Genomic DNA, 13,864 nt, shown 5'->3' with positions numbered 1-13,864 from the left:
TGGGATAATTTTTACAGAGTGCAAATGATGTCTGTAACATGCTGCCAGAGGAGGTGGTGGAATGAGATGCAAATATTATAGCGTTCAGACAGATATTTAAGTAGGCAAAGCGTAGATGATCCATTCCTAATGTGGGAAAATGGGATAAGTGTAGAAAGGCAAAAAGGTCGGCATGGTTGTAATCACCATAGAGTCAGGTTCCGCACTGTAATTTGATGACTATCAAATCTTGCGAATTAATATGATAAAGATACACAATTTGGATTTCTTATATATTGGGTGTTGTTTATGCAAATCTGGCTAACAAGGATCATTTCCCCAAAAAATATAGTTCTTCAATTTTCAACTACGGTGAACATTTGTATTGTTTTTCTTCAAATTTCACACAGCGCAGGCCCGGCAGACAAGGGCAGGTATTGTGCATCCGTTTACCCAAGTATGGTACCTAGGAAACAAAACAAAGTTTAATTAATCACAGTTGAAACACTGTTAATATAGGCAATTCAGGGTCATTAATTACTTATTTATTAATGATAATGATAGGATATCATATCGAGCGTATCTCCAGCTAAATTTTAACAAGGCCATAGTTTCTTTAAATTAAGAATAATTTAATGAGAGAAGTCTACTTGGATTTTCATGTTCTGTACTTATTCTGATTAGCCAATTTTGTGTTTATTGAGATGTGGAATATAAGTTACAGAAAGTAAAGGGTGGCAGGGTGGCGTAGCGGTAGAGTTGCTGCCTTACAGTGCTAGAGACCCGGGTTTGATCTTGACTACGGCTGCGGTCTGTATGGAGTTTGTACGTGCTCCCCATGGCCTACGTTCTCCAGGGTGCTCCGGTTTCCTCTCACTTTTCAAAGATGCACAGGTTTGTAGGGTAATTGGCTTGGTAAAATTGTAAATTGTCCCTAGTGTGTGGGATCGCTAGTCGGCGTGGACATAGGGCCTGTTTCCGCACAGTATCTCTAAAGTAAAGTAAAGTAAAGTAAAGTAAAGTAAAGTAAAGTAAAGTAAAGTAAAGTAAACTAAACTAAAGCATCTTGCATGTGTAGGTGAGTGAAACAGAATCATGTTATATGCGGGCTTTGAGTTGGAAATCATTTATTACCTTATTTTCAGGCATCAAAGTCAGCACCAAGCAATACAATCAGTCAGGCTGCATCTTGGAGAGAAGGAATGGGTGACTTTTCAGGTCGAGACCCTTCTTCAGACGTCTCAACCCGAAACATCACCCATTCCTTCTCTCCAAGATGCTGCCTGACCTGCTGAGTTACTCCAGCATTTTGTGATACCTTCGATTTGTACCAGCATCTGCAGTTATTTTCCTAACTAAGCAATACAAGACCAGATAAAGCATACTGGACATTTTACTCTTCTTATTTTACTACAGTAGAGTAAAATAAAACTCTTCTGTTAAGCATTTTTTTAGTATCTTGAGTGAGTTTTGACTTTGTTCCTGAATACTTTAAGATTTCCCAGGCACTTGTTAATGAGGAGAAGGAATAAATAATTCAATTAAGTAATCAACTAAATTTAAAAAGCTATCTTCCACCGTCCCTGGCCGTCAGCCGCGTTCAACGTCACAATGGGACCCGCCCGAGTGACGGGAGTGGCGGCCAATGAAGGGGGGGGGGGTGCCCATGACGGCAACCGGGAGCGGGACCTGCCCGTGTGATGGGAGTGGCGGCCAATGAGGGGGAATGTGCCCATCTACCCGCTCAAAGCAACGGCCGTCGCCATCAAACTGTTGTTGCCGCTGAGCTGTTGAGTTGGTGGGGGGGGGGAGGTGTAGGGGGGGAGAGGGGGAGTGCTGGAGAGCCCCTAAGAGGAGGGGGTGAGGGGAGGAAGGGGGATAAGGGGGGTTGAGGGGGGACCGAGTGGGTGAGGGGGGGGGGAAGGAAGGAGGGGAGAAAAGAGGGGTGAGGGGGATGGAGTGGGTGAGTGGGGGGGAGGGGAGGAATGGGGGAGGGAAGGGTGCTACACCAATGCAGGAGAGCTTTGGGCCCAACGGGTCCACCCTATTCTAGTGTTCTTCAAAACTATCCTCGATTAAATTCAGAAGTGTTTCTCCGACGTATATACATTGCTGATTCTCACATTCGTTTTTCAAATTGAAATTCCTTCATCCCTTTCTTTCCACACATTAATTTCTGCTCACTTTTATAATTCATTCACTAGATCTGTAGGGATTTTTACGGATTAATGAATATTTCTGAATAGGGTAGACAACAAATGCTGGAGTAAATCAGCGGGCTAGGCAGCATCTCTGGAGAGAAGGAATGGGTGATGTTTCAGGTCGAGACCCTTCTTCAGACTCTGAATAGACTCTGAATACCATTTCTGAATAGGGAATCAGTTGAAACCTTCGGGCTGATACTCAGAACATCAAAAATGCTTTTGTATTCAGAAGATAAACTTTCAAGAGGAAAGGGAAAAAAAATCTTAGAGAGCTCTGAGGAAAATTGCAATTGTCCACAATTGGTAGAAACAAGACTTGATCTCATGAGCGAAAGAATGCAGCATGATCAGAAAAAGCATGTTTCAAGATTTTGCTGATTACATAAGTGGGAAAGTTCACTAGAAATCAAAGATAATATTTAAATGTGATATGAATGCTGAGAGATGATTTTTTTCTGGTTCCAATGGAAGAGGGGTTGTATCCAATGTCGTTAATTTTAACCTCTGGCTTGGAACAGCCAACACACATTCATTAAGTGTCACATTTCACCTTCAAGTGTGAATGCATAACTACCATATGTAAGACATAAAAAACTGCAGTTGCTGGTTAATAAAAAAGGATACAAAGAGTTGCAGTAACTCAATGGCATCTCTGAATTTTTACACAAAGAGAGGTGGGTGTATGGAACGAGCCGCTGGAGGAGGTAGTTGAGGCAGGTACTATCGCAACATTTAAGAAACATTTAAATAAGTACATGGATACGATAGGTTTAGATAGATATGGGCCAAACATAGGCAGGTGGGACTATGTACATGAGACATATTGGTCGGTGAGGGCATGTTGGGTTGATGGTCCTGCTTCCACGCTATACAAAGACGTAGTAGGGGGAAGAAACCTAGAAGAGAAATGGGGATGGGACAAAGCCTGGCAAGTGATAGGTGGATACAAGTGAGGGAGGGGGGGGGGGGAGGTGATGTCATTAACCATATGCAGGTTCAGTTAAGATTTAAGAGTACTTTTCATGTATTAAATGAAAAAGTTAATTTAATTATCTAAAACACAGAACTAGCCACAAATTTGCTTATTTGATGAGATTTGCACATTTAATGAGATGGAAGTATTATATTTACCACCAGTAACTATTGAAGTCATCGAACATATTTAAAGATGTGAGCTGGAAGCATATGTCTTCCTGTGGATGGGATATGATTTTTCTCACTTCTTGAATGTATTCATCAGAATATCATTTCAAGAATAATTAAAGAAGACATGTTCTCAGGGTTCAAAAACCTAATTGGGAGTTGATAAGACAGGTACATGGAAAGAATAATTTGCAGAACTAAAGGGGGTAATGGGATTGATAGGATTTAGACTTGACTTTACTTTAAACTTTAGAGATACTGCATGGACACAGGCCCTTCCGCCCATCAAGTCCGTGCCGACCAGTGATCACGACATACAAAGGACAATTGCACACGACATACAAAGGACAATTTACAATTTTTACTGAAGTCAATTAGCCTACAAACTGTTTTTGGAGTGTGGGAGGAAACCGGAGCACACAGAGAAAACTCATGTGGTCACAGAGAGAACGTACGGGTGCTGTCTGTACGGAGTTTGTACGTTCTTCCGTGCGTGGGTTTTCTCCGGGATATCCGGTTTCCTCCCACATTCCAAAGACGTACAGGTTTCCAGGCCAATTGGCTTGGTAACATTGTAAATTATCCAAAGTGTGTGTATGATAACTTTAGTGTGTGGGGATCACTGGTCAACACGGACTTGGTGGACTGAAGGGCCTGTTGTATCTCTAAACTGAACTAAACTGAAGCAGCTCTGGGCTCAAAGGATCCAGTTGTGGGCATCATTTTCCTGGCATTAGTCATAGTGGTCTGGGTCGGCCGGCTGACAGGTAAGAGTAAGGGCACTCTCAGCCTGGCAGTGATGACACATTGAGGAAGAGAGGCAACAGTTTCAAAATCCATGGAAATAGGGGTCGGCCTGGAGTGATGCTCCAGAATCCTTGTAATAGAATCATAGAATCATAGAGTGATACAGCATGGAAGCTGGCCCTTTGACCCAACTTGCCCACACCTGCCAACATGTCCCTGCTACACGAGTCCGACCCGCCCTCGTTTGGCCCATATCCCTCCAAACTTGTCCTATCCATGTACCTGTTTAACTGTTTCTTAAACATTGCGATAGTTCCTGCCTCAACTACCTCCTCTGGCAGCTTGTTCCACACCACCCTTTGTGTGAAAAAGTTACCCCTCAGATTCCTATTAAATCTTTCATCCTTCACCTTAAACCTGTGTCCTCTTGTCCTCGATTCACCTACTCTGGGCAAGAGACTCTGTGCATGTACCTCTCATGATCTTATACACCTTTATGAGATCACCCCTCATCCTTCTGCCCTCCAAGGAATAGATTCCCAGCCTACTCAACCTCTCCCTATAGCTCAGACCGTCTAGTCCTGGCAACACCCTCGTAAATGTTATAAACCTTTGGAAGATCATTTTCTGATCTGGTGTCACGCTGAATCCGCACTGTAATCCAATGCCATGATGGTAATAATCTCAACTGGCATGGATCTAGGCTTTCTCTATTACAGCACCAGAATATTGTATAGCTGCTACTTGTGGTGTAGTGGAAATTACAACTTGGCCCGGATCCACCAAGATTTGTGCAGAACTGGCCAACGCTGCACGTTCAAAAGATGGGCTTCAAACGTTTTGCAAAGTCCTTTGACAAGCTACTGTTGGATTCCTTAATGCCACTTGACACTGAACACAGGCTTTCTGGCAAGCGCCCCGATACATGAAGCATTTAATTGTGTATCCTGATCAGCTTTTCCCTGTGCGTTTCCCAGTGAAAGTCCTTGTCGACATCTTCTGGAGCAAGGCCTGCATCATCTGGTGAAGATGCTTCCAACAGTGTGCGAATATGGGACCAGAGGCCATAACCTCTGAAATAAAAGGAAGGACCTTGAGAAAGGAGATGAGAAGGAATTTCTTGAGTCAGAGAGTGGTGAATCTGTGGAATTCATTGCCACAGACGGGTGTGGAGGCCAAGTCAATGAATATATTTAAGACGGAGATTGACAGATTTGATGGGTAGAGTAGTCTTGATGGGCCGAATGGCCTGCTTCTGCTGCTAGAACTTATGATGTTATGATGGGTGAGGGGAGTATGGTTGGTTGAGTGGTGCTAGATGCTGGTGGAACATTTAGTGAGATGTGGCACATGAGGATACATTTGCTAACATTGACAAGTGGAGTCTGTAAGTTCTTTGAATCACGTCCTCTCAAACATTGTTTTACTCTTCGCAGTTTTCCATGCCCATTACACTTCCTACATATTGCTTGCAGCTGCTCCACCCAAGAAATAGGTTCAATGGATACATTCTAACTTTAAGCGATGTTGTTCAGCTTTAACTGCTGCTTATAAGTTCATAGGTTCTAGGAGCAGAATTAGGCTCATCATGTCTACTTCGCCATTCAATCATGTCTGATCAATCTCTCCCTCTCAACCCCATTTTCTTGCCTTCACCCCACAATCCCCGACACCCTTACTAATCAAGAATCTGTCAATCTCCGCCCTAAAAAATATCCACTGATTTGGCTTTCATGGCCTTCTGTGGCAGGCAATGAATTCCACAGATTCACCACCCTCTGATAAAATAAATTCCTTCTCATCTCCTTTCTTAAAGTATGTCCTTTCATTCTGAGGCTGTGGCCTCTGGTCCTAGACTCTCCCACTAGTGGACACATCCTCTCCACATTCACTTATCCAGGCCTTTCACGATTCGGTAATCTATCCAGGCCTTTCACTATTTGGTAAGTTAGAACCCTGCCTCTACACTCAGATAGACAACAGTACAGTAAGTGCAGGATGCAAAAGTGATTATAACAAATGGACCGCTTGAAGTTGTGGTGTTGCCTGAATTATGATTAATGCAACAAGGTTAATCGAGGATTGTGATCCCCACATTATTACTTGGGGAGAGAGTGGATGGGCACCATTCTACTGAATCAGTAGCGCCTCTCAATAACTTAATAGGAGGTGGTTTAATTTGATTTGAAGAATCTCATATTTCTTTTCCTACTGCTGTTGCATTAAATAAATTATTTAAAAGTTGAACCCAAAGCAACAATCAGCTGATAGTTTATCAGTGCGAATGTAGCAGTTCAAAAACTTCACTGCAAAGTTGGTTCAGCTGCAAAGGTAATGTAGTTAATTATTGATCAAGAGCTTTCATCTATGTTTCTCAGAAAAAAATCTTTTAAGTTAGGTAGAAGGGGATGCTACAGGTACCGCCACATGCCGAAACTAATTGATAACAGCTCAATTCAGTTGAAAGGCTTAATATTCTGCATCTCGCTTTATTCCCTGTATAATTCTCATTAATCCATCATTAAAGATATTCCTGCAGATATGCAATGTGCTTCACTCAATCTGAAAAAACAAAGGAATACAGTGAAGTCAATTTCATTATTGCCTTAGCTGATAGGGCAGTCAAAGCTGATTAAAATCATTAATAAGCACAAGATGAAACCCAGATGAAACAACATGAGATGTGCTAACTTTCTCAAAGGTAACTTTCTCTAAGCTCTGTTGCATTTAGAAGTCATCTTCAAAGGGTGCAAGGAAATCATTGTCAAAGCTGTTGTATTTTTTGATTGACCTACTGGTTATTTAGTTTAGTTTAGTTTAGAGATACAGCGTGGAAACAGGCCCTTTGACCCGCCGAGTCCATACTGACCAGCGATCGCCGCACATCAACATTATCCTACACACACTAGGGACAATTTTCATTTATACCAAGCCAATTACCAGCCTGTGTGCCTTTGGAGTGTGGGAGGAAACCGAAGATCTCAGAGAAATCCCACGCGGTCATGGGAAGAACGTACAAACTCCGTACAGACAGCACCCGTAGTCGGGATTGAACCCGGGTCTCTGGCGCTGTAAGCGCTGTAAGGCAGCAACTCTACTGCCACGCAACCGTGCTGGGGTGAGAAATTTTATCTTGACTGAAATTTTTACCACATCGAAACGCGTAATGTTTTATTTTTTCAATTCTCCACGTAAATATGATGAATATTTCATATTTTGGAGAATAGTATTTCTAAGGGAGTGGAGATCAAAACTTCACATTTGATTTGGACTAACAGTTGACAAAGCTGAGCTTCTAAAAAAAAGCCTGCATGGCAGGCATCTGTGATGGCTTTTTAAATGTTAAACTCCTGAACAGAACAGAGTACTGACCAGGTGTTTAGCAGGGTCGACCATGTCCACCAAGCTTTGACAAAATTGCATCATTATTCGTAGCTGATGACTCAAAATGAATTTTAACTGTTTATCTCACCAAATGTACATAATGTTCTTTTGATGTGTTGTCTCTGAACCCACACAAACTGCTAACTCCTACTGAAAAGCTTTGCTGCCATGGAAAGTAAAATGTGTTCAAAAGCTTGCTGTCACAAGCAGCAGATGCATGGAGAATGGATGAGTAACATTTTGGGAAAAATGGGCTAGGGAGGTGTCAGTTGGATTGTAATCGCTGCCATTTTCTGCCCCCAACTCTGTTTTGCTTTGTGCTGCGTCGGTCCTTTTCAGCAGCTCCTTATGAAATTCAGCCAAATAATGGCAGCCAAATAAATGTAGTCATGCCAAGCTTCGGAGTGACATATGCCACTTGAGAGAGAGAGAGTTACACTGAATGGTGCACAAACCTGCTAAAGTGGGGTGGTACAGTGGCTCAGTGGTAGAGTTGCTGCCTCACAGCGCCGGAGACCCGGGTTCGATCTCGACTACGGGACCTGTCTGTACGGAGTTTGCACGTTCTCTCTGTGACCTCATGGGTTTTCACTGGGTGCTCCCATTCCCTCCCACACTCCAAAGACATGCAGGTTTGTAGGTTAATGGCTTATGTGAAATTCTAAATTGCCCCGAGTGTGTAGGATAGAGCTGGTGTACAGGGTGATCGCTGGTTGACGCGGACTCAGTGGGCCAAAAAGCCTATTTCCACACTGTATCTCTAAAGTAAAGTCCAAACCCTGCCCCTTCTCAATACAGATCCTTTGGAGATGTGTGTAGGATGGTACTAGTGTACGGGGTGATCGCTAGTCGGCGCAGATTCCTTGGGTCAAAGGGCCTGTTTCCACACTGTATCTCTAAAGTAAAACCTAACGTAAAGTCACAAAGTCTTAACTCTCAGGTTCTCTCATTGATTTGGAAAGGGCCTTCATAGACACAAATGACTTGCGTAAGACGAACACATGAAGCAGCATTCAAGCAACTAACTCGGAGTAAAGCAAAGCCTTAATTAAACTTATGGAATAGCTGAAAGGTGACCCGGTAAATCGTCCACCAATGTGAAATTGTAGATACAGTGGAATTTCACAAACATTTGTTTGGAATGATGAAAATGATCCCACATTTATTCTGGAGCCGTTACAATTATTCGAGTTTGCCTCCCACACAATGACTGCATGATTCACTTAAAATGGTGTGAATTACAAAACAGCTTCCAGCAGTTTTCCATGCATGTGTCACTCCAACCTCTGCACTCAAATTAGTGATTACAGTTCTCGAATGATTAGCAATTTTAGATTTTTTACTTCAACTATTTCCTCACCTCCCTGCCTTCTTTCAATTCCCTTGAGATTTCACTCCTGTTTTAAGTGGGACTAAATATCCAATGATAGAAATCTGTTAGGTTTCTTGCCGTAAACATACAATTTATCAGAAGTTGCACGTGGTACTCTGTTTATGAAATGTGATTCATTTTAAGACTCGGCCCAGATTTCGCAGCATTAGTGATCCATCAGTGAAATTGGTAGTGACCTCTGAACTTCTGCCCACTCTGTACTTTCCTGTTGAACACCAACAGGTCCTTCAGTGATTCAGGCCTCATCAGTAGGTTCTGCTGTTCAGAGATCCAAGTTCGATCTTGTCTGTACTGAGTTTGTACGTTCTGCGTGACCGCGTGGGTTTTCTCTGGGTGCTCCTGTTTCCTCCACACTCCAAAGACATAAAGGTTTGTAGGTCAATTGGCTTCTGTAAATTGAAGGGTAGTAGTGGTGTAGAGGTATCACTGGTCAGCATGGATGTGGTGGGCCGAAGGGCCTTTCTCCACGTTGAATCTCTAAAGTCTAAAGTAAAGGCATTCATTTAGCACTGGCTGCAAATTTTGGGTATTGGAACAGAATTTTGGACAAGGAGTACAATCTGCAACTCTTACCGAATTATGACGCTATGACAAGCGATTGAGGACAATATCTCCCTGCGCAATCTGATGATGTTCATAAAGTTGTCCTTTAAAGTTGTTACATGATGTTCCAAAGTGAAACAAGTTATTTAATAAACCTGGTTAATATCTGACACTTAAGATCTTTTCCCATCCATGCAGGAAGTGTTTTAGACATAGTAATCTAGAATCTAGAGGAGATAGAGAGCTGTGGAGCAACAGAAATCTTTCTCTCGATATCACAAAATGAAGGAGGTGGTAATTGACCTCAGGCAAAGGGGTGCAGTACATGCCCCAGTCTGTACCAATGGTGCAGAAATGCAGGCGGCCAAAAGCTCCTAGGTGTAAGTATCACCAATAACTTGACCTGGTCCAACTACATTGAAGCCGTGGCCAAGAATGCACACCAACACCTCGACCTCCTCAGAAGGGATTGGACAGGCTAGATGCTGGAAAAATGTTCCCGATGTTGGGGGCATTCAGAACCAGGGGTCAAAGTTTAAGGATAATTTAGGAGGAAGAACCTTTTCACCCAGAGTTGTGAATCTGTGGAATTCTCTGCCGCAGAAGGCAGTGGAGGCCAATTCACTGGATGTATTCAAGAGAGAGTTGGATATAGCTCTTAGGGCTAACGGAATCAAGGGTTTAGGGAGAAAGCAGGAACGGGGGGGTACTGATTCTGGATGATCAGCAATGATCATATTGAATGGCGGTGCTGGCTCGAAGGGCTGAATGACCTACTCCTGCACCTATTTTCTATGTTTCGATGTTTAAAGGCTAAGGAAATTCAGAATGTCTACAATTGCTCCTGCCAATTTCTACAGATGCACCATAGAAAGCATACTAACTGGGTGCATTATTGCTTGGTTTGGTCACTGCTCTGCCCAATATTGCAAGAAATTGGAGAGAGTTGTGAACATCAGACCATCACATAAATTAGCCTCCCCCTCTCCCCCCCCCACCCCATCAACTTCATCTGTACTTCATACTGACTTGGGAAAGCAGCCAACATAATCAAAACCACTCACACCCTAGTCATTCTCTCTTCTTCAGTCCCGTTAGGCAGAAAGATATAAAAGTTTGAAAGCATGTACTACCAGATTCAAGAACAGCTTGTTTCCCATTATTATTAGACTTTTGAAGGGGACCTCTCATATGCTTTGGATGAATTCCCGATCTTCCAAACTACCCTGTTGCATCTCTTTTATCTGCACTTTTAATGCTCTAACACTTTATGCTGCACTCTGTTCATTTTCTCTTTTATACTACTCATGGTTTTCATGTGTATCACACAAAACAGTTTTTTTAATTGCATTCTAGTGCATGTGACGATAAAATCAATAAAATACCAAATTCTCAATTTTAAAAAAAAATGTATGGGGTACTCATGTCTGTTTGCCTGGTGTGTTTAGACTTTTCTTATGATCCTTGAGCAAGAAATTTCAGAATTGCAATCTGCAGAGTGGATTTTGTCATTGTCATAGGTTAAACACTATACGGATGCCACTTTCTTGTAACAATGAACTGGCAGTGTTGGTACGAAGGCTCCAGATCCTGAAAGGGAGTTGACAGCTAATTCACAACATTGCTGAAAGTTGCTGAGAAGCACTGCAAGAGTCTTAACCTGAACACACATCTCTACACAGGCGGCCACGGTGGCGCAGTGGTCAAGTTAACAGAAACATAGAAACATAGAAAATAGGTGCAGGAGTAGGCCATTCGGCCCTTCGAACCTGCACCGCCATTCAATATGATCATGGCTGATCATCCAAATCAGTATCCCGTACCTGCCTTCTCTCCATACCCCCTGATCCCTTTAGCCACAAGGGCCACATCTAACTCCCTCTTAAATATAGCCAATGAACTGGCCTCAACTACCTTCTGTGGCAGAGAATTCCACAGATTCAGCACTCTGTGTGAAAAAAAACTTTCTCATCTCGGTCCTAAAAGACTTCCCCCTTATCCTTAAACTGTGACCCCTTGTTCTGGACTTCCCCAACATCGGGAACAATCTTCCTGCATCTAGCCTGTCCAACCCCTTAAGAATTTTGTAAGTTTCTATAAGATCCCCCCTCAATCTTCTAAATTCCAGCGAGTACAAGCCGAGTCTGTTGCTGTTTCACAGCGCCGGAGACCCGGGTTCGATCCCGACTACGGGTGCTGTCTGTACGGAGTTTGTTACTTTCTCCCCGTGACCGCGTGGGCCTTCTCCGAGATCTTCAGTTTCCTCCCACACTCCAAAGACGTACAGGTATGTAAGTTAATTGACTTGGTGTATGTGTAAATTGTCCCTAGTGTGTGTAGGATAGTGTTAATGTGCGGGGATCGCTGGTCTGTGCGGGCTTGGTGGGCCGAAGAGCCTGTTTCCGCGCTGTATCTCTAAACTAAACTAAACTAAGCAAAAGATCTGTATTGAGAATGGGCAGGGTTTCGACTTTACTTTAGAGATACAGTGTGGAAACAGGCTCTTCGGCCCGCCGAGTCTGCCTCAACCAACAATCGCCCCATCCTCTAGCACTATCGTACACACTAGGGACAATTTACAATTTTCAATGCTACTGAAGCCAATTAACCTACAAACCTGCATGCCTTTGGAGTGTGGGAGGAAAACCATGTGGTTGCAGGGAGAAAGTACAAACCCTGTACAGACAGCACCTGTAGTCAGGATCAAACCCGGGTCTCTATAAGGCAGCTCTACTGCTATGCCTCTGTGCCACCCCAGGAGTAACTCACCTCGTCTGGGCAACATCTCTGGAGAACATGGAGAGGTGACATTTCGGGTCAGGACCCTTTTTTGGGGACAAACTTTTTAACATTAAGACTAAGCTATTTTTCAAGAAACAAGATGAACACAAGATGCAGGATTCCTAGAAATGTTCTAAAACGTTTGCTTATTGCAAGTATAAGCAGATGATCTTATATTCCAGTTGATTTGAAAATATAATTTCATAGATATTTAAAAGCTGTTCATAAAATATGTACTAATCGCTGTTCAAATAGAGGCAACATGTGAATAATGTAATGAAAGTTCTCAGCATCACTGATACCCAAACATGTTTGTGCATAATTTCTCTACATTTCATATATCTCGTTTGGTATAAGATGCATAAATATACTAACCCTGCGACTCTGAGGATGGCAGTCATCTTCTTCGCTACCCAATAGTGTGCACACTCGTAGACTCCTAAGCCACAAGGTGACAGCACAACACATTCCTTCGTTGCATTGCTGATCCCCTTCACAGGTCTGCAAACAAACATATACAAATCAGTAAAATAGTCCAGTCCAGTCGAGGATGGGTCACGTGGGAGCCCGAGGATGTGCCGCCGGGAACAAAAGAGGACCCAGCGTGGGGGGATCGCCATGAAGGAAGAGGGGGGGGGAGAAGAAAGGAGGACCTGGCATGCGGGGGGGGGGGGGGTGCCGTGAGAGGTGGGGGGGGGGAGAACAAAGGAGGACCTGGCATGGGGGGGGGGGGTGCCGTGAGAGGTGGGGGGTGGGGAGAACAAAGGAGGACCCAGCGTGGGAGGATCGCCATGAAGGAAGAGGGGGGGGAGAACAAAGGAGGACCCGGCATGGGGGGGGGGGGGGGTCCCGTGAGAGGTGGGGGGGAGAACAAAGGAGGACCCGGCGTGGGAGAACTGTCAGGAGGGAGGTGAAGGAGGTAGGGGGGAAGGAGGTAGGGGGGAAGGAGGTAGGGGGGAAGGAGGTAGGGGGGAAGGAGGTAGGGGGGAAGGAGGTAGGGGGGAAGGAGGTAGGGGGGAAGAAGGTAGGGGGAAGGAGGTAAGGGGAAGGAGGTAAGGGGAAGGAGGTAAGGGAAAGGGGTAGGGGAGAGGGGGGAGATAATGAAGGGGGACCTGGCGCGGAATACTTTGTAACATTGTCGGCACCCTTTATGTGGCGACTCTTTGCATACCTTGGGAATGCAAAACAAAGAATTTCACTGTGACTTGTCACATGTGCCAATAAAGGGTTCAATCATTCATTGATTAATTCATAAAGAGATTAGCTGTGGGCGCCACCTTTCCTTGATCATCGTTGCTGGCTTTGATTTGTCCTTTTGCATACCTTTCATTAATTTATTCTTTGCACCTCTTCATATCGCTAGTTTCCCTCTCCCCTGACACTCAGTCTGAAGAAGGGTCTTGACCCGAAACGTCACCTATTCTTTTTCTCCAGAGATGTTGTCTGACCCACTGAGATACTCCAGTTTTTCGTGTCTATCTTTGGTGTAAACCAGCGTCTGCAGTACCTTCCTACACAATCCATTGTTTAGTTTAGAGATACAGCACGGAAGCAGGCCCTTCAGCCTACCGGGTCCACACTGACCAGTGATCCCTACACATTAACGCACACTGGGGACAATTTTACAGTTATACCGAGCCAATTAACCTACAATGTGGGAGAAAACCCATGCGGTCACGGTAAGAATGTA

At 43.9% G+C, this 13,864-nt stretch overlaps 1 protein-coding gene across 1 annotated transcript in view; it reads right to left on the bottom strand.

The window, feature by feature from the left end:
- Positions 1-346: 346 nt before the first annotated feature.
- The window catches only part of prok2 (prokineticin 2), a 29,074-nt gene continuing 15,556 nt past the window's right edge, over positions 347-13,864 (bottom strand). Inside the window, exons 3-4 of the mRNA XM_078413759.1 lie at positions 12,550-12,675; positions 347-445 (exon numbers count right to left, since the gene is read on the bottom strand). Of these exons, the coding sequence (XP_078269885.1) occupies positions 347-445; positions 12,550-12,675 (225 nt within the window). The remainder of the gene's footprint in view (positions 446-12,549; positions 12,676-13,864) is intronic.

This window comes from Rhinoraja longicauda, chromosome 17, assembly GCF_053455715.1.
Source record: "Rhinoraja longicauda isolate Sanriku21f chromosome 17, sRhiLon1.1, whole genome shotgun sequence".
In the NCBI taxonomy this organism is placed as follows: Eukaryota; Metazoa; Chordata; class Chondrichthyes; order Rajiformes; family Arhynchobatidae; genus Rhinoraja; species Rhinoraja longicauda.
The sequence above is the reverse complement of the archived record's forward strand: the minus strand, read 5'-3'. Positions and strand labels throughout refer to the sequence as shown.